This window comes from Lissotriton vulgaris, chromosome 1_1 (genome assembly GCF_964263255.1).
Source record: "Lissotriton vulgaris chromosome 1_1, aLisVul1.2, whole genome shotgun sequence".
Classification (NCBI taxonomy): Eukaryota; Metazoa; Chordata; class Amphibia; order Caudata; family Salamandridae; genus Lissotriton; species Lissotriton vulgaris.
In genome coordinates, this window is record NC_141685.1 from 2,050,825,554 (window position 1) to 2,050,852,571 (window position 27,018).

At 49.4% G+C, this 27,018-nt stretch overlaps 1 protein-coding gene across 3 annotated transcripts in view; it reads right to left on the reverse strand.

Moving 5' to 3' along the window:
* PYROXD1 (pyridine nucleotide-disulphide oxidoreductase domain 1) overlaps positions 1-27,018 on the reverse strand; it is a 274,293-nt gene that overhangs the window by 198,019 nt on the left and 49,256 nt on the right. For all 3 annotated transcript variants that reach the window (XM_086920532.1, XM_086920538.1, XM_086920526.1), the window contains exons 2-3: positions 10,260-10,340; positions 5,489-5,608 (exon numbers count right to left, since the gene is read on the reverse strand). In XM_086920532.1, the coding sequence (XP_086776658.1) occupies positions 5,489-5,608; positions 10,260-10,340 (201 nt within the window). The remainder of the gene's footprint in view (positions 1-5,488; positions 5,609-10,259; positions 10,341-27,018) is intronic.

A 27,018-nucleotide genomic window follows, 5' to 3' on the forward strand; every position in this document is an offset into this window, starting at 1 on the left:
CAGAACCACACACATAGAGTCACACACAGAGCCACACACACAGAGCCACACACACACACACACAGAGCCACACACACAGACAGAGCCACACACACAGACAGACAGAGCCACACACACACAGACAGAGCCACACACACAGACAGAGCCACACACACAGACAGAGCCACACACACACACACACACACACAGAGCCACACACACACACACAGACACACACAGATTGCCACACACACACAGCTCTCTGCTCAGTAACAACCCAGGGAACAGAGGCACGAAAAAACGGATCACAAGCAGGGAACAGAGGCACAAGCAGGGAAAAGAGGCACGAAAACCGGAAACAGAGGCACAAGCAGGGAACAGAGGCACGAAAACCGGAAACAGAGGCACTAGCAGGATACAGAGGCACGAGCAGGGAACAGAGGCACGAGCAGGGAACAGAGGCACGAGCAGGGAGCAGAGGCACGAGCAGGGAACAAAGGCACGAGCAGGATACAGAGGCACGAGCAGGATACAGAGGCACGAACAGGAAACAGAGGCACAAGCAGGGAACAGAGGCACGAAAACCGGGAACAGAGGCACGAGCAGGAAGCAGAGGCACGAGCAGGAAGCAGAGGCACGAGCAGGGAACAGAGGCACGAGCAGGGAACAGAGGCACGAGCAGGGAACAAAGGCACGAGCAGGATACAGAGGCACGAACAGGGAACAGAGGCACGAAAACCGAGAACAGAGGCACAAGCAGGGAACAGAGGCACGAGCAGGGAACAGAGGCACGAGCAGGGAACAAAGGCACTAGCAGGATACAGAGGCACGAGCAGGGAACAGAGGCACGAGCAGGGAACAGAGGCACGAGCAGGGAACAGAGGCACGAGCAGGGAACAGAAGCACGAGCAGGGAACAGAAGCACGAGCAGGGAACAAAGGCACGAGCAGGATACAGAGGCACGAACAGGGAACAGAGGCACAAGCTGGGAACAGAGGCACGAGCAGGAAACAGAGGCACGAGCAGGGAACAGAGGCACGAAAACCCGGAACAGAGGCACGAGCAGGAAGCAGAGGCACGTGCAGGAAGCAGAGGCACGTGCAGGAAGCAGAGGCACGAGCAAGGAACAGAGGCAAGAGCAGGGAACAGAGGCACAAGCAGGGAACAGAGGCACGAGCAGGGAACAGAGGCACGAGCAGGGAACAGAGGCACGAACAGGGAACAGAGGCACGAGCTGGGAACAGAGGCACGAGCTGGGAACAGAGGCACGAGCTGGGAACAGAGGCTCGAGCAGGGAACAGAGGCACAAGCAGGGAACAGAGGCACGAAAACCGGGAACAGAAGCACGAGCAGGGAACAGAGGCACGAGTAGGAAACAGAGGCACGAGCAGGAAACAGAGTCACGATCAGGAAACAGAGTCACGATCAGGAAACAGAGTCACGGTCAAGAAACAGAGTCACGATCAGGAAACAGAGGCACGAGCAGGAAACAGAGGCACGAAAACCGAGAACAGAGGCACAAGCAGGGAACAGAGGCACGAAAACCTGTAACAGAGGCACAAGCAGGGAACAGAGGCATGAAAACCGTGAACAGAGGCAGGAGCAGGGAACAGAGGCCCAAGCAGGGAACAGAGGCCCAAGCAGGGAACAGAGGCAGGAGCAGGGAACAGAGGCACAAGCAGGGAACAGAGGCACGTGCAGGAAGCAGAGGCACGTGCAGGAAGCAGAGGCACGAGCAGGGAACAGAGGCAAGAGCAGGGAACAGAGGCACAAGCAGGGAACAGAGGCACGAGCAGGGAACAGAGGCACGAGCAGGGAACAGAGGCACGAACAGGGAACAGAGGCACGAGCTGGGAACAGAGGCACGAGCTGGGAACAGAGGCTCGAGCAGGGAACAGAGGCACAAGCAGGGAACAGAGGCACGAAAACCGGGAACAGAAGCACGAGCAGGGAACAGAGGCACGAGTAGGAAACAGAGGCACGAGCAGGAAACAGAGTCACGATCAGGAAACAGAGTCACGATCAGGAAACAGAGTCACGATCAAGAAACAGAGTCACGATCAGGAAACAGAGGCACGAGCAGGAAACAGAGGCACGAAAACCGAGAACAGAGGCACAAGCAGGGAACAGAGGCACGAAAACCTGTAACAGAGGCACAAGCAGGGAACAGAGGCATGAAAACCGTGAACAGAGGCAGGAGCAGGGAACAGAGGCCCAAGCAGGGAACAGAGGCCCAAGCAGGGAACAGAGGCAGGAGCAGGGAACAGAGGCAGGAGCAGGGAACAGAGGCACGAGCAGGGAACAGAGGCACGAGCAGGGAACAGAGGCACGAGCAGGGAACAGAGGCACAGAGAACAGAGGCACAAGCAAGGCACAAAGAACAGAGGCACACGTAGGGAACAGAGGCACAGAGACCAGAGGCACGAGCAGGGAACAGAGGCACAGAGAAAAGAGGCACAAGCAAGGAACAGAGGCACAGAGGCACAAGCAGGGAACAGAGGCACAAAGAACAGAGGCACACGCAAGGAACAGAGGCACAGATAACAGACACAAGCAGGGAACAGAGGCACAAGCAAGGAACAAAGGCACAGAGAACAGAGGCATGAGCAGCGAACAGGCACAGAGAACAGAGGCACAAGCAAGGAACAGAGGCACAGAGAACAGAGGCACGAGCAGGGAACAGAGGCACAGAGAACAGAGGCACAAGCAAGGAACAGAGGCACAGAGAACAGAGGCACAAGCAGGGAACAGTGGCACGAAAACACCCGGTACATCAGACATGTAAGGTTGGTCCTACCTGCTTGAACTGCTCCTCGTAGGTCCACTCGTGGTGCCCCTGCGCCCCCAGGGGGGAGTGGGAGTGTCCAGGCATGGGTATGCCGGGGGTGCGTGGGACCCCTGGGGAGAGTCCGGAGGCTGGGCCCTGGGGGGCGGCAGGTACCGGGGCGGCGTTGGCTGCTCGGCCCTGGGCTCCTCTTCCTCATACTCCTCGTCGTATTAGTCCTCCTCTTGCTCAGGGGCCGGGGAGGCCTGCCGGGCGGGCGTTGGCGGCGGCTGCACGATGAGGCCGGGCCTGCGGGGAGGTCCCGCGGCCTGGTAGTGGCGCAGCGCCAGGGCCTGTTGCTGCTGGAGCCGGGCCTCTAGTAGGCCGGGCAGCTCCCGCCGCTCCCGCCCCAGGCACGCTGCCTGCTGCCGGTGATCTCCTTGTTCTGCCCTGGTTGCAAGCCAGGCTCCGGGATCTCGGAGGCAGGGGGGTGGGCGGTGCGGTGATCTCCTTATGCACTAGGTTCTCCCGGTTCTCCTCCTGTGCCGCTGTCTGGGGTCCCGGGGGCGGGGGTCCGTGTGCCCGATCCTGCAAGCCAGGCTCCGGGATCTCGGAGGCAGGGGGAGGGCGGTGCGGTGATCTCCTTGTTCTGCCTAGGTTGCAAGCCAGGCTCCAGGATCTCGGAGGCAGGGGGGAGGGCGGTGCAGTGATCTCCTTGTTCTGCCTGGGTTGCAAGCCATGCTCCGGGATCTCGGAGGCAGGGGGGAGGGCGGTTCAGTGATCTCCTTGTTCTGCCTGGGTTGCAAGCCAGGCTCCGGGATCTCAGAGGCAGGGGGCAGGGCGGTGTGGTGATCTCCTTTTTTTGCCTGGGTTGGAGATGATTACTTAATACACAACGGAGCAACACAAGGGCAAGGCGGTAAAGGATGGTGGTAAAGGAGGGTTGAGCAGGGCTGGGGCACCAGTGGGCAAATTATGGTGCAAGAGTACTTTGGCGGTAAAGGATGGTGGTAAAGGAGGGTTGAGCAGGGCTGGGGCACCAGGGTGCAAATTATGTTGCGAGAGTACTTCCAAGTGATACTAGGGCACCACGGACATATGACGGTGCGAGAGCGGTGCAGAGTGACACTAAGGGCAATGGATGATACGAGAGCTCACCGTCTCAGCCTTGGGAGCTCGGACCATCTTTCTCCGAGGCGAAGCAGAAATGCCTCAGAGAAAGCACGGTCATTTTCTGATTCAGGGGCGTGGTTTACTTTCTCTCCTCTTCCCATTGGCTGGAAGGTAAAATTCCAGCCAATGGGAAGAGGAGAGAAAGTAAAAAAGAAAGAAGTGAAAAAAGACTACCCCGAATCGGAAAAAGACGGGGCTTGAACGGAGTGACGCCCCTCTCCTCCAATGGATGGCCTCCGTTTAGGAAGCCAGCCAATGGAGAAGGGGGCGGGTTCAAGCCCCCATTCTAAGAAACATTAAATCTCCGGACCGAGACTGCTCAAGCACAGCCTACGGTCCTCAACCTTAAAAGCGTCCAATTTTCTTGCCTTTATCTGGTTACTTAATGTCAAACATAAAACTAAAGTTAGGTCTACATTCATTAAATGTGTTCACCTCTTGTACAAGAAAACTGACAGCAAGAGAGCAAGCAAATGGGGAGCTCCTCGATTCATTCTCAAATTGCGTAGCACTGAAGAGGGATGATCTTTTACTGTACAGGATTAAGCTATCGCGCCACTAGCTAGCTTCAGATACAAGCACTAGTTTGGTGAATTAATTTGGGTGCCTGGAATGGAGGACAGTGTGACGCTTTATGCTAGCAACTTAGTCCTTCACATGGCTGCCCACAATGCGCCAAAGACAATTTATTTTCTAGAAATGTTCGGCACTCATGTAAACTAGCCCACATCAATTGTCTCTCCAGTTCAAGTCGGAGAGCAGGGCTTCTGAACTGCCATTTTGTATTGAGACATGCACTGAAGAATGTTAAAGTTAACACAGAGGTATTTAAAAATATCATACATTTAAAAAACATGATTCTTCAGAAAAAAAAGAAAAAAACGCGTAACAGTACGAAATTGCTCTATATTCTTTTAAGTGTCTAACAACAATGCTGCAGTCTCTTCAGTGGTGGACCTCCAAGGGTTTCCATGGCAAAATGTTGTAAATCTACATTTGACGAAGGCGGTGGATTATCGATGTTTTGAAGTACTATCGAGCCTTACACCTCATTCTTATAAATAATTGGATTTTTTTTGCCCAAGCTTCAAATATCCATGCTGGACTTAAATGTGGATCCTGAGAAACACTAACAGATTTAATTTAGAGGACAGTCTTCTAAAAGTATACTCCCAGCCACATTTGTAGTCTATGGTCTGGCTAGAATATATAAAATAATACCTGAGCTACTGGAAAGTTCTGTAAATAAATTTGGTTACAAAAGTACGTAGCGGTGGCAGGTCTTTTCTGGCCAAGCTCTTCAAACCTGGAAGATACGGTTATTCAGCATCTGTCTACTTGGAAACCTCCCTTGATTTTAAAAGACATTTAAAGACCCATCTGTTCCTGGCAAAGTGCACCAAAGACAAACTGGCTCAATAATATTTCTGGATTTAGCATTTTCATTGATAGACATAGTACCTTTAACAGATTTGTCTCGTAGTATAAAGAGACTTTATGGGTGAAACCTCCCATCTCAAATATCAATACGTTCAACCCTTATGTTCTACAATGATCACTCAGTTTACATACGTGTTGCGCACTCTCCAGCCTCTTCACAGCCGACTGTATCACCCTTATATTAGGAAATTTGTTTTCAAGCATCGTGATTGGTTGTTCTTCCACTTCAAACTCCTCTAAGGCTTTAGAAATCTGAAGTAAAATGAAGAAAAACAGTTTAGCTTATTTTATTCCTACAATATATTTCTTTCAAGCATTTGCCATTGCATGCTCTATTATTATTATTATTATTATTAAAAACTCTTGTAGAGCGCGTAGTCACCCGAAGGTATCCCATCTCTAGAAGAACTACCTCCAGAATACCCTTCTCCAAATACAAAAATCAAGCTTTCTTCTACTACTTCCATGAGCACCACAAGTAATTGTTCTTTTAGTTTCAGATAAAAAGATTATACTCACAACTACAGTGATCAGTATTGTTAGAAATTGGGTTTTTGGCTGACTAGCGTATGAGCCCAAGTCACGCAGCAACAATAATCCTGGTCAGGGTTAGAGGCAGGCAAACCCTAAATTAACCTGTGCTCACCCTCTAGTAGCTTGGCCCAGAGAAGTCAGGCTTAACTGAGAGGCAATGTGTAAAGTATTTGTGCAATATGTCAAACAGTAAAAGAGTAAAAGATTAAAAACACCACACAAAAAAGATTCCACACCAGGTTAGATAAATATAAATTAATGTAATGAACAGAACAAGAACAAAAACGACAAAAAGCCAATAAGCCAATAAGTAGAACTTGAGTTATGAATTGTTAAAGAAGAAACTGTAAAATTGCACCTGGAATCAATAAATGCGTCCTTGGGATAGCCGTTTGCGTCGGACTGAGCCAAACTCAAAAGTTCAGCCCAACCGCGATGGAGCATAGGCCGGACACAGAGAGCGAGTGAAGCCCACTGAACAAAAGTACCTTCATCCTAACCATGTCAATGTCAAAGATGAAGGTGCAGTTGAACTTATGTGCCGGTCTTGATCCGTGCAGCAGCTGCGACGTGTCGGCTCTGATGAGCGATGAGCTGCGATGAGGAGATTTAAAGTCATTGTTGAGGATGCAATCGCCGGAGATGCGGAGACCTTGAGCCGCGTACAGCGTCACACAGTTGTGTTTCTGAAGGCGATGAGTCGGGTTGATCCACACAGCAGAGGTGATGTACCAGTTCTGGTCGACGCAACAGAAGCGATATGCTGGTTCTTATCCATGCAACAGGAGCGATGTGCCGGTTCCGATCCACGCAACAGTGGCGATGCAACAGGTCTGTTCAACGCAACGGCAGCAATGTGCCAGTTCGACAGAGGATGTGTAGGTATTGATGGAGCAAGCACCTTGGGCCCACTTCAAAGAGTTCAGGCCCGGGGTGGCACCACTTGACAGGGCAGAGTCCAGGTGCATAAGCAGGGGGATAGGAGGTCTTTCATGTTCCAGAGTTTTTGGATCGGAGACCAGTCAGGTAGCTCTTGGAGTCACTCTGTGGTCAAGTGATGCAGGTCCAGTTCTTGTCGCTCCAGCACAGGAACATCAGACATCAGGGCAGCACAGCAAGGCAGGACTCCAGAAAAGCAACAGTCCAGCAGAGTAGCAAGCCTTCAGCAGTACAGCAGTCCTTCTTCCTGGCAGAGTCTTCACAGGTCCAGAAGCGAACTGGAGTGGTGGTGTGCGAGGGGAGACTTCGAAGACAGGCCTTTGAAGTGTACAGAGGTCCTCTTTCTGCCCAGGTGCCAGACTAACTACACAGAAGTAGGGACAGGACACAGCCTATTCAGGTGCAAGTGAGGCTGGGTCTAGCTCCTCCCTACCATCCTGCCAGCCTGGCCCTTCAAGTCACACTTAAGCTCCCGTTGTATGTGGCATCAATAACGGTGATGGATCAAGCCCTGATCTTTGGACTGGGTAAGAGTGGTCTGTTTAACTCAGACACTCTGTTCATCACCACCCCCTTTTTGTAAATCAACTTTCTAAAAGTGGCATTTTTAGAATTACAATTTAAAATCTGACTGCACTATAAGTTTGGATTTTGAATTGTGACCTCGAGACACCAGACTTGAAGGTTTTATCTCTACCTAAATGGTAATTACACTTATAAAATGTAATAAGGCAATATCAATGTTATCCTATGGGAAAGATAGGCCCATACGTGTCCAATAGGATAACATTGGGTTGCCTTATTACATTTAATGAATGCTATAATTTTTGATTAGGACCAGATAAGCATTTCATGTTTTGATATTTATGAAATTGTGTAATTAAAATTACTCTTGAATGGTAAAGTCAGCTTAAACATTACAATTTTGAAAATGCCACTTTTAGAAAGTTGCCATTTTCTGCCTTTAGTCATTTGGTGCCTTCCACATTCCCTGGGTCACATGACTGGGTGTAACTGACAGACTTTGTGAGTTTCTCCCAAAGAGTCACATAATAGAGGGATTAGGTGTGCTAAATAGGTCAGCCGCTGGCAGGATAAGGGCCGGAGCAGGACACGGCCCCACTTGCAACTAAAAAGGCTGTGCTCTACCTTCACACAACATGCTTATCACATTTACATTGTCTCTGCAATCGGCTTCGAACCAGGGGAGTCAGTAAATTCCAAAAGAAACTTCTCCCAACTTCAAGGGAGGCACCAGTTATAAAAATAAGGCCCTCAGGCCCACTCTCCAGTTCACTTTTTGGACTTGTGGAAATACTCATAGCTGCTGTGTACTCCATTAAACTACTTTGCTGCACCTGGAAGAACTGCTTTGCTGCATGGAGCCTGCCTTGAACCCTCAGAGACCAGCCCTGCTGTTTGAACCCGGACTACCAGGGTGATTCCAAGTTTGCTGGCCTCTTGTTCAGAGCCACAGGACATAAAAGGCTTTCTCCAACTTGAAATTGCACCTGGAACCGGCCTGAGTGAGTCCTGAACCCCCAAAGTGGTGTCCCACCAGTCGTAGACCCTTTGCAAGTATGCAAAGGACACTAAGAAGGGCCTAGACCGAGCAATGCATAATTGCCAGGACAAGCTCCTGGACAGGCCCAGTCCATTGACAAAGATACTGTAGTTATAATAATAATAATAATAATAATAATAATAATAATAATATTCCACTCGTGTAAAGCGCACAATCACCTGTAAGGGTCTCTAGGCGCTGGGGGCTGTCGGGAAGATTAAGCAAGCTATTGCCCAGAGTCACATGGTGCTGGGCTAATCTGCCGCCGGTGCCAGGGATCGAACCGTGATCCCCAGATTCCCGAGTCAGTCGCCCTAGCCGTGGAGCCACACCTCTTCCCTAGTTAGCTTTCCTTGCAAAGAATCTAACTCCCTAGTGGATCTAGATGTCTTAGGTTTTCTAACTGGGAAACACCAACTGTCCTATCTCCATGGAACGTCAGAGATCTATTCTCGTGTGAATAGACACCAAGCTTAACGATTTGGCCACCTTTGAAGCTAGCGGTTACTGTTGGGGGAGAATAGAAAGATTTCCGTTTTGTTGGGGTTCAGTTTCAGATGATTGGAGTAAAACCAGGATTAAATCTTACTCAGTGTGAAGTTAAGATGAAGGATGACGAATTTGACCTGGTCTTGTGCAAGTAGATGTCAGTGGTTGGTGCTTTGTTCTTTTAGGTGCTAGTTTTTACCATCAATCAATCAATCAATCAATCAGGGGGTTTATAAAGCGCGCTACTCACCCGTGAGGGTTCTACTGAGTTTACTCTAAGTTTACTCTTTTTTCTTAATTAGTGAGGGATTTTTCTTGTGTTGTATTTTCTATTTATTACTGTTTACCTGCTGCATAAATACTTTACACATTGACTCTAAGTTAGCCGGATTGCTTTTTGGGCCAAGTTATCCAGCTTTAGACCCAGCAAGCAGCCTATTAGACCGCTCCAGGGGCATAAGATCTGGTGCAGCGGACTTCCTAAACAATTTGTTTTTGGTGAAGGGGAAAAATACGAAGATTACAACCATTATTATCTTGCATAGAGACATTCAAATGCAGTAGACTGAAACACGAGTGGAGGAAATGAATATTGATATGGCTACCTCCACCTGGGAACACGATACATCGACATGCACGGCAGCCCTATTGTTCAGTGCGCTCGCACTGACTGCACACTCTCCGTGCTGGATTATACAGCAAGGCACGTGGCACGTTTATAAAAGTTAAATGGTAGCATGGCGCACTGGTAAAATTTTAATTAAATGATATGGCGTGAGTTTGGAAAGGTGGTGGGAGGGGAGGAGGTTGGACAAGTCAGGGTCCCCAGCAGAGCTGCTGGCGACGTTGCGTTGTCCAACCCCCTCCCTCCCCCGACCGCCTTTCCATACTAACCTCAAGGGAACAATTAAACAGCTACAGTGTCAGGGAACTGTAGTTGGAAAGTGCTCCTGAGTACAAAACAGAAGTGATGAATCAGGAGTGACGACCAATAAGGAGCCACCAAAGAATCCTGAAGCAGGAGTCAACCAATGGAAAGCATCGGGCGGAATTTCTCTCGGTAGAGTGATTACAGCAGGTCTTGTAGACAGTGCGTGCGCACTGCCAAGGCTCGAACTAAAAATGAATTGAGAATTTAGAAAACAGTGTTGTACGAAAATGTAAAAATATTGAAGTGTTACATTCATGAAAATCCGGTTAAGAAAGCATAATGTACAGCATAATGTACAGCTTAGTAAGGGGATGCAATGAAGGCAGGCCTGGGACAACAAAACAGCTTTAAGGGTTATGGCAAATCAAGATATCGCAAATGCACATCATAAAACTTAAAAACACTTTCTGAGATTGACCAGTTGTAAAAAAAAGATAATATCTTACTTGTTTGAAGTGTGTTACTGCTTTAATAAGTGGAGATGGTGTTACCAAGATCACATCATCTGCAGGAAACTGAAGCGCAATCTTGAAAAAAGCAGAGAACATGATTAATGGGTGAATTTATTTATGAGGGATACATAAATCTAGAAACATGTGGGTGGTGGAGAGATGCACACCTTCTTTTCTCTCAAGTATTCAACAATATTTGAAAATTCCACTTTTAAACCTTGTCAGCGTGCTCGCTCTCCGCACTCCGCCCATTTGCGCTGCAAACAAGTCCAAAACACAAGGGAAACACTTTATGTCTCCGCTAGCTGCACAGCCTATTCAAATGAATTTAATAAATTAAATTCTTAATCAGTCTTTTAATTATTTCAAATTTTATTTTAACCAGTAATTTTCATCCTTCTCCTTTTATCTTCAATCCATTAAACCCATTTTCATGATTCCTTTGCTTTTCAAAAAACACAGAAGACAAGCTGCTTCCTCATGCCACGATTTTAATGTGAAGTCACCCAATTCATTTCGGGAAAAAATCCCTTCTTCGGGGGTTTCGTGACAATTATCATTTCAACTTCAAACTCGACAAGTTCATAGTGAAGTCCCTTCATCATTATCGTAGTTGCGAGTCCGTCCTGCGGACTGGCTGCATTTTACCTAAACTCTTCTTGTCGAAAAACGTTTCACTCAGTGAAAAGCAAAGGAATCATGAAAATGGGTTTAATGGATTGAAGATAAAAAGAGAAGGATGAAAATTACTGGTTAAAATTTGAAATAATTAAAAGACTGATTAAGAATTTAATTTATTAAATTCATTTGAATAGGCTGTGCAGCTAGCGGAGACATAAAGTGTTTCCCTTGTATTTTGGACTTGGATACATAAATCTACTCACGTAATCAGAGGTAGGGATGGCTGACATAGAACTTTCCACACATACAAATAGATAATTTATTTGGCTAACAACAAACCTCTGTTGTTCAACTCTGGTAGACCATTACACCGGTGGAAGCGTTAATCGAAATTTGCCTAGCTTACGTAACGGTAAGTTTCAATTCTATTAAGGACACGGAGGCGAGGATTATGCTATATCTTCCTTCGCTTTATTAACATAAAGAAACCACAGCAGCTCAGGAAAAGATATAATAAGAACAAAAAATGCTTTAAACATAAAGCATTGACGTAATGTTCAACAAAAAATCAACAACTCCCAAGAGTCTCTTTGCTTATAATAATAGACCATAGTCCTTTGTCTCTGTCCATCCTCACTATATAACCGGACTTCCCATCATCTTCCTCCTCTTTCTTCGCGCAGATCACGCTTAAGCCTGATTGGTCCTGTTTAGCACCGTCGTTGCCTGCCAAAAAAGGAACAGCATCAGCGAGGTGGCCCAGGAAATGCGACAACAAGGCGAGGAGCATTCAGTGAACAACACAGTACAGACAACGTAAAGGAAAACGCTTTACTTACTGCCATACGGGTGGGTAGAGACACCACTGTAGTCCGGGTGGGATAATCCTCGCCTCCGTGTCCTTAATAGAATTGAAACTTACCGTTACGTAAGCTAGGCAAATTTCGATTCTATGTCAGGACCGGAGGCTTCAGATTATGCTAGTTTAAAGCTTACTTACCACCAACTGAGCCAAATCCACCACCGGCTTAAAATAAAACCTCTTGAAGGTGGAATCCGAGGACCAATCCGCAGCTCGCATTAGGTCCTCCAGACGAGCACCCACCGAGAATGCCTTAGAGGCCATGGCCCCCCTGGCGGAGTGTGCTCCAAAGAGAGAAGTATTGATGCCCGCTTCCTGCATGACCCAACGCACCCACCGAGCAATAGTGGGGGAGGAGACAGCTTTGTGTGGCTTCCGCAGGGCAATCAACAACTGACGCTCGCCCGGAGGGCGCAGATCCAAAGTCAGGCCCTCATATGCTTTGAGGCATTGCACGACACACAACTTAGGAGTGTCAGTAAAGGCTGGATAAGAAATGGAACGCGACGACGTCTTAGTGCGTCGGCCCACCGTAAAAGTAACCCCATCCGGGGAAAAAACGCGTGCAGAAACATCCAGCGCGCGCACGTCCGAGACGCGCCTACAAGAGACCAGACATAACAACATGGCTAATTTCGCCGAGAGCTCCTTAAGAGACAGATAAGAATTCGCTGGCCACGACAGGAACAGATTCAGAACCAAATTGACGTCCCAAAGGACGGAGTACCTGGGTTCCGGCGGCAGTGCGAGGCGAACCGCTCGCAGAAGCCGGCACACAAAAGGGTGTTCCCCTACCGGATGGCCATCGATGTTATCATGGCCCGCAGATATCGCCGACCGGATAGCATTGATCGTCCTATACGCTAAACCCTTGTCGGCCAAATGAGCCAGGAAATTCAGCACGGGAACAAGGCCGGCGACCATGGGATCCAAATCCCTTCGTAAACACCAACGCATCCACTTAAGCCAAGCGGATCTGTAACGCTTCGTCGTACTATCGGCCCATGCTTTGGAGAGCAAGTGCGCAGCCGACCCCGAAAGGCCCGGGAGCGTCCAGCGTCTCCTGAGAGCCTCCACGCCACGAGGCGGAGAGTGTTCTGCATGACGAGAGGGTGAGGTTCCTGATCCGGGCTCGTCAGGAGCAGAGGAAACAGGGGGAGTAGGATTGGAAAATCCCAAGAAAGTTCCAGAAGAACCGGAAACCATACTTGAGACCTCCACAGCGGCGTAACCAACACCAGTTCCGCACCCTGGCGGCGTATTTGAGCCGCCGTTCGCATGATCATGGAGAACGGGGGAAACGCAAACGGCTGTTCCCGACTCCAATCCTGCAAGAACGCGTCCGTGGCCTCCGCCAGAGGGTCCGGCCTCCAGCTGTAGAACCGCGGCAGCTGGTGGTCGAGACGGGACGCGAAGAGGTCCACCGAGAAGGGGCCCCAAAGGGAGTGTAGCCACCGGAAGACTCCCGGATCCAGCTTCCACTGGCTGGCATCCTTGAGATGTCGAGAGTGCCAATCCGCCACCTGATTGCGCTGGCCTGGCAGATACTCCGCCGTCACCGCAATGTGACGAGACAGGCAATAATCCCAGAAGTCCTTCGCTAAGTCCGCCAAGGCGCGGGACCGAGGACCTCCCAGGTGGTTCACATACCGGACCGCCGAAATATTGTCCATCCGCAGGAGGACACAGGCCTTGACCGAATCCTTGGTCCAACAGCGAACAGCGAAGGAGCCCGCTAGGAGCTCCAAACAATTGATATGCAATTGTTGTTCTTCTGACGACCAGGCGCCGCCGGTGGAAAAATCCCCGCACCGGGCGCCCCAGCCCGGCCTGCTGGCGTCGGACTCTATGATCAAGTCCAGAGCCGACCCGAAGATCGCTCGCCCATTCCATGCCTCCATGTGAGACAGCCACCATGACATCTCCTCCTTCACGTCGTCCGTGAGGGGGACCCACTGATCGTAACACATCCCACGGCGCAAATGCTGCGCCTTCAGGCGCTGAAGAGCCCTGTAGTGCAGCGGGCCCGGGAAAATCGCCTGGATGGAGGACGACAGAAGACCCACCACCTTGGCGACATGGCGCAGTGACGTACGGTCCCTCGCGATCGTCTGCCGAAGCAGGTGACGTATCTTTGCGACCTTCCGACCCGGAAGGCTCAAGACCGCCTGTACCGAGTCCACCACGAAACCTAAAAAGGTGATCTGCTGAGTGGGAACCAAAACCGACTTGGAGCCGTTGATGACGAACCCCAGTCTCTGAAGCAGGCCGACAGCTTGGCGCAGCTGTCCTGCCAGCACCTCTGGGCACTGCCCCATGAGGAGGATGTCGTCTAAGTATACCAGCATACGGACCCCCTGACTTCTGAGAAACTCCACTACCGGGTGGAGGACCTTCGTGAAGCACCACGGGGCCGAAGAAAGACCGAACGGCAGGGCGGTGAATTCGAACACCTTGCCGTCCCACAGGAATTGTAGGAAACGACGATGAGGGGGGTGGATGGGAACGACCAAGTAGGCATCCTTGAGATCCAGTCGCACCATCCAATCCCGAGGGAGGAGCACGTCCCGAAGGAGGTGGATCCCCTCCATCTTGAAGTGACGGTAGACCAACCACCCATTGAACTCCTTGAGATTGATCACAGGCCTCTTGCCCCCATCCGTCTTGTCTACCAAGAAGACGTTGCTGAGGAACCCATGTGGGTGGCGCGTTGATAGACAGATGGCTCCCTTGCGCAGCAAGTCTGAGACCTCCTCGTCTATCAATCGCGCGTCGGAGTCTGAAAAAACCATCGGGCGCGGGGGCCTCGCCTGAGTTGGCTGGTCGTAAAACTCTATATGGAAACCTCTCACAGTTTGCAAAACCCAAGCATCGGCAGTGAGCAATTCCCACTCCCCGTAAAAGCTTGCCAGCCGCCCCCCAATCGGAACATGATCCAAGCAAAGTACACTTACCGGGGGCATTTCCTTGTCCGGAGTTCTTCTTGAACCCTCTGCCACCATAGCGCTGTCCCCTAGTGGGGTAGAAGTTGGTGTAGTTGGCCGAGGTCTGGTACTGACCTCTTCCGGAGCCTTGTCCACGGTTGTTGGTCTGCTGACCACGGCCGATCGCGCGGCCCCTGCCGCGACCGGCCCCTCCAGAAAAACGCTGGTGGAACACCCTCTTGATGCTGGACTGGGCCTTGTCCAGCGACGTGAACGTATTCACGAACTTTCCCAGCTCGCGGATGAAAGGTTCACCGAAAAGGCCACCCTGGGCCACGGCACCTGCCTCCGACGAGGCCAGGTCCTCCAGCTTCGGATCCAGCTTGATAAGGAGCGAACGCCGCCTCTCCGTGGATAGGGCACAGTTGGCGTTGCCCAAAAATACGATCACCCTCTGGGCCCAGTTGGAGAGCACCTCCGGTGAAATGGCGGTGCCATTCGCTCGAGCCTCCTCCGCCATGTCAAGGATCTTCGTGGCGGGCCCGACCGCATCCAACAGCTTGTCCTGGCAGGCCCGCCAGGACCGGTCGATCCCCTTCCTGGGGTCCTTCATGAATTTCGCCAGGAAGGTGGCCATCTTGGGGTCCAATTCTGGTGTCATGGCCACTTTCCCTTCCAGAGTAGGTCGAGGGCATTCCCCGCGCAGGCAACCCCTCGCCTCCTTCTCCAGGGGCTTGCGCAGCCTGCCCGCGACAAACTTCGCCACCGTCTCCCCCGGGGCCCAGGCCGCGGATCGGGGGTGGACGATCTCGTCCGGGTCCAGCATGCCCGACTCGTCTCGGGGCATCTCCTTCGCTGAAGGTGTCGGGAGCCAAGAGCGGGTCGACTCCCCGTCGTCATCCGTGTCCGGGGAGTCGAAGATCGGGGAGGCGGGCGTCGTAGACACGTCGCCCGAAGTGCCAGGGTCCACCAAGGGCGCCGGAGGCACCGCCGTCGCCTTGGCCAGGAAGGCGTCACGAAGTCGCTCGAAAGCGCCCTTGTCCACGCCTTGGGCCTCCGATGAAGGTCCCTCGCCACGGGGTCTCTTCGGAGCGGGTGGCAACCCGCCGGACGTCCCCGGGAGTTCAGGGGACGGAGGCACCTGCGCCGCTGCCAGCTTCGCACACTCCTCCACGATGCGGGCAGAAAGGCGGTCCTCCATGGGCCCTACCACCTCCGTCACGCAACGATAGATGGAGTTGTCCACCGCCTGATAAAACTCATCATCCTGCAGATAGGGGCAGGCCTCCTCATCGTACTCCCCTTCCATCTCGGAACCAAGGGCAAATGCGGGGCACCCAAGAGGGCGGCAACCGAGAAAGTTCTCGAATGTGGGCAGGCCCGGCGGCTGCGATCACGTTTTGGGCCAGCTGACGTGGCAGGTGGGCTGCACCAACCCCCAAGCGCGCAGACCCTCCTCGCCGGGACCGGGTCTACGTACCCCTCAAGCGCGCTAGGCCACACACGGAAAAGAGGTGCACAGATCTCGCCCGAGGGCGATGCACGCGGTCAGAACCGCTATACAGACCCCAGAGGGCGTCAAAACTGGTAAAGTACAGACCCGGATCACCAGGTGTCAGAGGGGTACGCGAGGGTCGGCCCCTGCGCAAGCAGACCCCACGGCGTGGCTCCTCGCACTGCGGAGGCGCGCCGGAGGGTCGGCGAGACGACAGGCCGCCCCCTTGCGGTCTATGTACACACCGCACACAAGTGGGAATAAAGTCGCGTAGGAACGATAGAACGTTCCCGCAACCGGGGACTCTGAAAGGGAATAAACCATGCAAGGAGTCCCCAAAGACCGCACACAAGACAATCAATCACAATAAAAAGAAGTCGAAACAGAAAAGCACTTATCTGGCTGCGGGAGCAGCGAAGAAAGAGGAGGAAGATGATGGGAAGTCCGGTTATATAGTGAGGATGGACAGAGACAAAGGACTATGGTCTATTATTATAAGCAAAGAGACTCTTGGGAGTTGTTGATTTTTTGTTGAACATTACGTCAATGCTTTATGTTTAAAGCATTTTTTGTTCTTATTATATCTTTTCCTGAGCCGCTGTGGTTTCTTTATGTTAATAAAGCGAAGGAAGATATAGCATAATCTGAAGCCTCCGGTCCCGACATAGAATTAGATTTCAATGAGTACTTGATAGGAGAGTGCATCTTCCAAACATCTACTGATCTTTTTGATGTGCCAGTGTATCTGCAATTAAATAGATTAACATATTTGCATGTTCGTTTCTATATCAAAATAGAGAATTCTTACTCTGTTAGCAATTTCATAAGATGTAGACTTTGCTATAAGTCGAATGAGATGAGGAGGAGGTAGAGACAGGCTGAACAAGGAAAACGTTGGAGCTGACAACTAGGTAACTATGGACAGGAATGAGCTAGATGCAAAACGGTATTCAATAGCTCTTCACGACATGTTGATGCTGATGAGGCAAATTCTGACAGCCCAGGATTTCACGATTCGCACACAAAAAAACGCGAAATTGGCATAATTTGGAGAGTGTGATCTGATATTTGTACTTTGGGGTTGAGGCTGCCAAAGGGTAGTGAAAGCAGGGTCGGATGCTCCATTGAAGCGGAGGAGCGTCGCACCACATAAATTACCTCCAAAGATGAAAAATAAAATGTTAATTTATTACCATTTTTTTTTATCCTCCCGTCCTGAACCGAGTGTCAGGACGGGGGTGGGGCCGCTGCTGTGTGAAAAAATCATTCAAAGGCTCGTGAAAACATAATTTAAAGATAATTTTTGCCTTTCAATTCCTAACTTTTAGCAAAACAGAACATCTTGTGGCCAGGGATGGAAAGAGATTTCACATTTTGAGTAATTTTGATGAGGACCACCCAATCTTTTTTTTTTAACAATCAACTGTGTCGGGCTAAAGGAAAAAAACAAAGATGTGACAATTTATCTAGAAGCAGTGTCTGTTGAGTTAAGTATATGATCTTCTAGTAATACTGTCTTCTCTCTTGTACCTTTTGATGTACACTTCAGTTATATGCAGAATGGCACTATTGAACTGGGAAACTGGTGCATTGCTATGGATAATTTTAAATATGTGTGTGTGTGTTTTTTTTTAAATCAGAGCACCATGATTGTGTACATTTCATCACTTCATTATATCTATTTAAAGAAATATTGGCTTATTTTCATTTTATTTTTTTTTCTTCAGAGTTTTATATGGCACAAACTTGACCCGAAGGTATCAGTTGCATTACATCATTGCTTAAAAAGAGAAACTAGTTAAGTGAACACATTACCTCTTGTATACATTTATTACCCAAGAAAGTCCCTAACACCATCTGCATTATACTACTTCGTGTCTCCTGATAATGATCAGGTTGCAAATATAAGAAATTGCCTTTTTCATCAGTCTCATTAAAGCATTACATTGTAGTGGTATGTAAGCAGATTAAGTGCTTTGAAGCTATAGTAATATGACAGCATTCTGCAAATAACATAAATAAATAAATAAGAGAGGGCCACGTGTATCAAAACGTTTACATTTGCAAACGGTGCAAATCGGTAATTCCGTCCGTATGTGAGTGCAGAATAGCCTTTCAAGATGTACGAAAGGCTTGTTAGTCGCACTTTTAGGTTATCACAAAAATTGTGATTACCAAATATTGTGACTTAATATAGGGAACCGCATCTTGCGATTACCTTAGCAGAGGTACCAAGCATTTTCTAAATGTAAACTGTGCATTTAGGAAATTCTATTTACATTGACTCCTAGTCGATAGTAACCATGTGCAAATTTTGAAAAGTGCCCAGAAGCGCACACATACATGTGCACATTTTTTGGGGGAGGTGCTTCAGGGGTGCCTTAGGCCCAAGGGCACCCTTGGTATTGCAATACCTAATTTGCAATTATTAATTAGGTAATCACAAATTGGGCGATGCAAAACCATTCGCACCTATAGGCCTTTAGGCCCATAGGAACAAATGGAGTAGTATTACCTAATAGCGATTACCTAACTGCGATTACGAATTCTTAGCAATCTCTATTAAGTAATGGCTATTTTCTGATGCTGACCTTCAGCAGGAGCTTTGCCATGAGGGAAACGGCCCGTCGCTTCTCCGCCCGTGACAGCCATGAAGGGAATGGCTTTGAGGACCAATCAACGCGCCGTGAGGGGACCAGCTGGAAATTACTCTGCCTAGCAGGCTTAGGCGACTGCTACTGACGCTGCACTGCGCGCCCGGAGGCGCAATAAAATCCACACCAGGTTCCTGCGGTAACGGGGACACTGACCTTCAGCAGGAGCTTTGCCGTGAGAGAGAAACAGCCCATCACTTCTCCGCCCGTGACTACCATGAGAGGAAAGGTTTGGAGGACCAATTAACGCGCAGTGAGGGGAACGGCTGGAAACTACTCTCCCCAGCAGGCTCAGGCGCATTCTACTGATGCTGCACTGCGCACCCGGAGGCGCAATAATATCCACGCCTGTCTCCTGGGGCAGCAGGGACGATGACCTTCAGCAGGAGCTTTGCCGTTAGGGAAACGGCCCGTTGCTTCTCCGCCCGTGACAGCCGTGAGGGTAACGGCTTGGAGGACCAATTAATGTGCCGCGAGGGGAACGGCTGGAAACTACTCTCCCCAGCAGGCTTGGGTGCCTGCTACTGACGTTGCACTGCGCTTCCGGAGGCGCAATAAAATCCACGCCAGGATCCCGCGGCCGGGACACGCGTGGGCACGCCCGGGCAAAGGGTGGGCCCATCCTTGCCCGTCATTATTATTATTATTACAGATTTGTACCGCGCTGGGAATCGACTCCCGAAGGAGTATCTCCGCGCCTCTGGCGTTATCTTTGAACAGAGCAGGTCCTACAAAGTAGAGATATTACAGTAAGGTGTATAACTAATATTGGAAGAAAAAAGTTTTTAGTTTCTTCCTAAAAGGAAGATGATCCCTACATTGTCTGATCTCTCTGGGGAGAATGTTCCACAGCCTCGGGCCAGCCACTGACAAGGCCCTACCCCCTTGCCTTGCCTTCTTAATCCTAGGAACACATAGGAGTTCTTGATCTCCCGATCTAAGAGATCGGGAGGGAACGTAGGCATTACATTTTTTTGTCAGGTATTCAGGGCCATTGCCACGAAGAGGCAGGGCAGGGCCACCCCCCTTATGCCACAGGTTCTGGGACATCGTGTAGCACTTGAAGCTGGCTACTAGGTACTGTGTGTATTCTGCTCTTGCCGCTTCTATGACAGACTAATTTGCATGTAGTCAGGTTCTGAGCTGGGATGGTGCAGTGAGCTAAAAAACGGTGATGAATCAAGCCCTGATCTTTGGACTGGGTAGGAGTGTTCTGTTTAATTCAGATACTCTGTCAATCACCACCCCCTTTTCTGAATCGCTTCCATGCGTAGAAGCTGTTAACAGCATATTGTGCCCCATTGCTATCATGTTCTATGGAACATTGATCTTGGGGTGTTTGATCTCTCCATTTTATTGTTAGGACTTTGGGGATTTTTAGGTTTAGCACTCCCCTTGAATTAGGGCCTTGCTTTCTACTCTGCATTGTAGTGATATTATTGCATCCAAAATGCCTACAATATTTTTACTGCTTAGAATCTATATGCACGTGGCACTTTATCTGTTAACATAAGAACTTAGGATAGTTCTTATCTGAGAACTTTATGGCCTATGCTCTACATATATTGCACATTGTTACATTGTTACTGTTATTGCTGCTGTAATCCTGTTTTTCCTGCTGCACTTTTACTGACAACATAGGGCTGTTCGATTACCCTAAATACTTGGTACTGCATGGTGAGTAATTTAGTACTGTATTGTATTGCATTTTGTACATTGTATAGTATACCCTGTGCTGTCAGCTGTGAAGCACTTTAGCAGGGATCTGTAAACGTATCTGTGCCTATATACATGACAAACATGAGTAAGCTTATGCCCAGTGTAGGCAGAAGTGTGGTGGGAACTTTAGATGCCTTCTTATTGAGGTCAGAATCAGCCCTCATTAATGAGATTAAGCTAATTGAACAATGGTTATCTCTTGAGCCCCAACACCCGCAAGGCAGACTTTCCTTATCTTCTGTAATCCCTGAATCTTTGGTGGTCTCTAACCATGATGTATCCCCAACCCTGCTTAGTCAGTCTTCTTACACTGTTTCTGACCCAGGGATAAACCTTGTTCCCTGTTCATCGTCTGGTCAAGAATTCAGCCCTGTTAAGCCCAAAGTTTTGACCAGAGGGCAGAAAGCCAAATTGAGGTCATCCCGTACGGTTGTCTCCCCGCTTAATAAAAGGAAGAGTCTAGGACTATCCAAATCCAGCAAACCTGCCCAGAGAATAAATTGCAAGAAAATGTTATCGACCAACTCTGTAAGTGGTATCAAAGAGGGGTTCACTACCTCTTTGTTTCAGCCACCTACAGGCCAGCCTGACGACAGTCCAATGGAGGGGAATTTCTGGTGCAGGCTGGAAACCATGATGTCCACCTTATTAGATCCAATTTTGCAAAAGATAAGTACATTTGAAGCTAGATTACTAAAACTAGAGGGGATGGTTAGCTGCAACTCGCCGGTCACCCAGGTAAGTAATGTTAATATCAGTAGTGACCATCCAGCTACCGAGGGTACACAGGTATGGGGGCAGGTCCTCCTACAAGCTCTGCTCTTTATAGAGAGGTGACAGATAAGAGTAGCTCTAATAACCTTGCGCCCAGTAATATCATTAACCCAGTTCGTACCTGTCAGTCCCTTACAAGTGCAGGGCCTTCTGTGCCCTCTAGAACTGGGAGGACAGATAGTAGTGATTTACACTCAACGAGTCTCCCAGTCATTAATCTCCCACCGGAATCTACTCCCTATGTAGTAGTCTTGGGAAATGTCCCACCTCTCTCAGAAGGTATTGGCGAAAACTATGGGCAGCTGTTAAACAAACTTACACACTGGTTTACACATAACACCATCCTGGATGCCCGTGTGGCGAAAAATATTCTTATGGCTTGTAGAGTGAGTTTGATTGGGAGTTCACAAAAAATGGGTTTGGGGGATTGCGTCATAGTAAACTTTGACAACACCCATATTGCGGGCAGGATCTTATCTAGGGACACTAGTTGTGCTCCCTCTTCTGGATCTGTAATCAAGCCTCTCCCCTTGGGTTTTTTCTACAAACCAGTTTCATCTAGGGAGATGTTTGATAACATCCCAAGGGCATTTTCCCGAGGAGGGTGGCAAAACAGATTAGCACCTAGGCTGCAGCCTATCTCTATGGCTCACTCATCCTTTGCAACAGATGGGCAGTTTGGTGTTGACACCGCACCAGACTCAAATAATAGATTTGCAGTATTAACTGGGTTGGAGGAGTGCGACTGACCAGGGAGTCCAACGTATTCCGAGATTTAACCTGCTGTATTTATTCAGTCCCCACCTGAGGTTGTAGAGAGGCCCACAGGGGGGAAATCGAACAATTTTCTATCTTGGAACATTGCATGGCTGGCAACCAAGCTCCAAGACCGACTTTGGGTATAATTTGTGAAACAATTCTCGGTATTCAGCCTGCAAGAAACATGGGCAGTGGATTGCGACCTGCTATTGGAAGGGTATAAGGCTTTCTTTGTCCCAGCCATTCCTTCTGCGAGTGGAAGACCCAAGGGTGGACTAGCCATATATATATCTGTGGCTATTGACTGCCAGATCCAGGTCGTGCCAAACTCTAATCCAGGAATCCTTGAGTTATCAGTAAAAAGGAGAGACACGCAGATGGGGCCTCATTAACTTTCATAATTCGGTGGCCTGACCGCATGGGTGTTTGTAACATTATTACCTTGGAAAATGTCATAAGACAATCCTTTGTCTCCATCCTATATAATCTTTTGGTTTCTGGTGATTTTAATATACATCCTTGTGGTAACCCTACTTTATCCAGTGTTTCTGAGTTAGGATGTCCCCGTATCAGGGGGGTTTCATTTTGAACATCATCATGCCCAGGGGTAATCAATAAATAACATGATAAATGAAGTAGACATGGTGGTCTTGACATCTTCAACCTCCCGCATTCCAAATTTTCCGTGCCAACTTTTAAAGGGCACGGGAAGGGGTCGTTTTTTAGATTTTATTTAAATTTTCTCCTCTTTGCAATTTTTATTTCATGGTTTTATCATAATGGAGAGTGTATTTAGTGACCACAATCCACTAAGTGTTCATATGTTGGGCCCATTATCTGTACAAATCAGTGATGTCTCACCGAGGGGTATATTAAAACCAACTGATGGCAAGCGAAGACTTAAATGGTCTCAGATTTCCCCAGATAAATCCTACAGCAAAGTAAAAGTTTCCTGTTCCACTGAGCTAGCATGTTGTACAGCTGTAGACTCCTCCCCGAAAGAGATTATGGGTACATACGAACTAATAGCGCATAAGGCTGGTGAAATCTTAAGTGATCCGGCCAGTAGAACTGTCACCCAAGGCCCTAGATGGTTCGACTCTCACTGTTCTAAGGCAGCTAAGAAGCTGAGGGAAGCTCTGTCAGCCAAACCAAGGAGCCAAACTCGTCATAAAGAATATAAGTTAGCTCTGGTTAAACGGAAGGGTGACCTGAAGGAGGAGGCATGGAGGGAATTGGGATTCTCTTTCCTTTTGCACCTCGGATTCAGCGGACTCCAGGACTTGCTGCTCGGACCCACTAGCACTGCCCAGTTTCCAGCAACTGTTCACCGGACCCGCTCCGCGGGTCCCGCAGCACAAGGGCATCACCGGGGTGTGTGTGGCAGCGTTACAGGGCTGCGAGCGTGACGGCAGGGACTCCATCTACCAGGAGTCCCTGCGAGGCCAACAGCTGACACCTGGACCGCTCTCCCTGAAAGCCACGCCCACAGCGAACCGGCTTGGTGAAAAGCAGCCCCTCCCGCCGGACCTGGTGGGATTCTCTTTCCTTTTGCACCTCGGATTCAGCGGACTCCAGGACTTGCTGCTCGGACCCACTAGCACTGCCCAGTTTCCAGCAACTGTTCGCCGGACCCGCTCCGCGGGTCCCGCAGCACAAGGGCATCACCGGGGTGTGTGTGGCAGCGTTACAGGGCTGAGAGCGTGACGGCAGGGACTCCATCTACCAGGAGTCCATGCGAGGCCAACAGCTGACACCTGGCCCGTTCTCCCTGTAAGCCACGCCCACAGCGTACACGTTTATAACCAGACCAATACCCGCGCACGTGGGACGCGCGCGGAACGAAGCGCGGAGGGAAGCCCAGGCAAAGGGTGGGCCGTTTGAGGCAGTTCGAGGACCGGAGAGATCGGGACCGGGCCACCCCCCCTGGCCGGGATCATTCCATCATCCCACTTGTCACAGCCTTTGACCACATAGACGCAGGGATGTGTACCAGGGAAACAAGGAGCAAATCCGCACAGGTTGCGGCTGGAGCCGCCAAAGGTACCATCGATAACTACTTTGTCAAAGCTGGATCACTTCTGATAGACGAAATTGCTGTACTTGAAAGACGTATCTCTCAAGAAATCGATTGGGTAAGGAGATCATCAATGGGTCCAATGGCTCTGGCTAAGACTCCCGAAGGAAGGCCAGAACTTTACATCTCCAACCATGAGGGTTCAGGGGCAAACCAGTCAGTTATTAACCCAGACCTCACAATGGAGGCCTTAAATGATCTTGAGGATATGAGCCCAATGACTCTACCAACGGGCCAAATACCACCTGTCCCACTCCCAATCCCCAGTAAGGACTTGGCCATAGTCACCATTAGCGAGAATACCTCCGATCCCCTAAGGGGAGTAAGGGAAGGAGCCATTCAAAAAGGAAGAAAAGGGGGCAAACCAAAGGAGGTTGTAAGCCAAAAACATCTAAGCCCAACCCCGTAAAGGACGCTGCTAGTTCTGGCGGTAATACCTCCGGCCAATCATCTAAGATTGGTGCAGAGGCCCCACCAATTGTTATTGTACTCACGGACACACCATCTCATTCCATTAACATCTCTATGGAATCCTCTAGCGAGGACATTACACTCGCAGACATAGGTACATTGTTTAGGTCGCTCCTAAGCCCCCTTGAAGCCCGGCTGATAAAGATTGAAGCCAGGTTGGTCAACATCGAAAAATCTACAGTTAAGCTGGCAGATAGTCTCAAAATAGAAACCAAGGGAGCCAAAGGGGGGTTAGATCAAAAGCTTAAAAAGAGTGTCGATCCCTCAACTCTAACGAAGAAAACTGGCCCAGCCACTCCTCAACATACACAACATAAACCTACCCCAAATAAGATCTCGCAACCCCTGGCTACTGCAAACAAAATCATCCCACCCACACAAACCCAGGCACCGGTACTTCCATCCTCAAACACATCTACAAACCCTGAAGATAATGTTAATCCCTCTGACAAAACACAAAGCGATTCAAAACCCTTAGACAACATGCAAAATAATCCCCGTAAAATTAAACCTGTGAACCTACCCCCTGAGGCGTCCCCTTACACAGTGATCCTCGCGGGTGTACCTGAACTATTACCCACTGCCATAGAGACGACTGCCTCACTCAAGAACAAAGTAATTAACTGGTTGTCTATATATAGACCTCTTCCGCAAGGCACAACCAGCGATGTTCTTATGGTGAGACGTATCGCCGGGGTGGGTAATTTGAGAAAGACAATTAGAGGCGACTGCGTTGTGGTCAGTTTTAGAGAACCAAGGACAGCCTCCTACATCTGCAGCTGGGCCCCCGACGACCAAGGGAGCCACATCCAGTCTCTCCCTCTCTCGTTCTTTTACCCATCAAGCATGTATACAACAGAAGATCCAAGATGGGGGTATCATCAAGAATTATTGGGAGATTGGGAGAGCAACTGTGCTGGAAGGAGGGAGCCTCATTACCACAGGAGTATGGTGCCTGAATACTTACCTACATATGGTGATGAAGAGGTTTGGGAGGAGGGGTGGATGGGGTGGATGGGGTGGAAGAGTGAGAGGAGTCCCAGAGCCATATAGAATGCACCACCCAGCTTACCTCCCCACTTCTAACAGGTACAGTAGCCTTGAAATGGTTGACTAACTGCTCGAGTCCAAAGTCAGGGGCCGGCACCAATCTCACCTAACAGATGGCAGCGAGGATAGATTTGCCTTCCGCGAACAAGCCCAGCCTTTAATAGAACCAATAACTGCTCCCAATGAACCCAGCCACTGCCAAGACCCCGGTAACCCTGTAGCAGATACATTGGGTAACTGTAGCAATTTAGGGGCTAGACAGGGGGAATTACTACAACACCTAATGGTAAATCCTGTCGCAAAAGAGAACAACCACTCCAATACTGAGTTACCATCCCCAAGACTTCCAACACTCAACATGATTTCATGGAATGTAGCTGGGCTTGGTAATAAAATGGATTGCCTGGAGTGGCTGTCTTTTATTAGCTCAAAAAGTATCTGCCTCTTCTAGGAAACCTGGGCAAGAGAGGAGTACACATGCCCGGGGTTCGCAGTGTTTTCTAAATACGCTAAATGGGGTGGGGGGGGGGAAGGGGACGACCGTCAGGAGGGTTGACAACTTTGGTTGCCTCCCAACTAGGCTGCCAGGCTTGGTGCTTAACCGTCGACTCTGAAGATATACTATCTGTCCTGTTAGAATGGCCAAATTTCGCTAAACTGATGATAATAAATGTCTATTCGAGTCCGGCTGTCATATCACGTGAATCGAATACCATCGAAGAACTCTCGGTTTTTCTGAGCGAAATCCCAAGGGACCTCCCCTATGTGGTTGCAGGGGACCTGAACTCGCACTACGAGCCACTCCCTGGCCTTCTTGATGGACCCTCCCTAGAGGAGGATTCAAGATGGCTGATACCCGCCACGGTGGCCCCCCCCCACCAAGAGCTTGGACTCCCCTTGCACTCCAGATAACCGCACCTACCCTTAACCACGGCCTAAGGGCATGTAACGGGCGCACTAAATCAGACAACCCAAGTAAATGCACTTTCAATGAATTAGGAAGTGAATCCAGACTAGACTATGTCCTAGTCCAACTGTCATGTTGGTCACGAATTATCGACTTTAGGGTACTGGATAGAGAGGACAGTGACCATAACGCCCTCGAACTTGAATATGCCATGCCAGGCATCGAGGACATGGGACTGGACAAAGAAAATGCAAAGACAGGGTTACTCCTGGAGAATAATAGGAGGAGAGTTAGGTGGGGAAAACCGGCCACAAGTGGCGTTAAGTTACCTAGGCTCTATGCCAGAATTACCCCAGTGCTGGAAAAGGCATTCGCTCTTGCTAAGGAATTAGACAATGGGGAAGACAGAGAGCAGCTATGGCGAACCCACGAAGATCTAA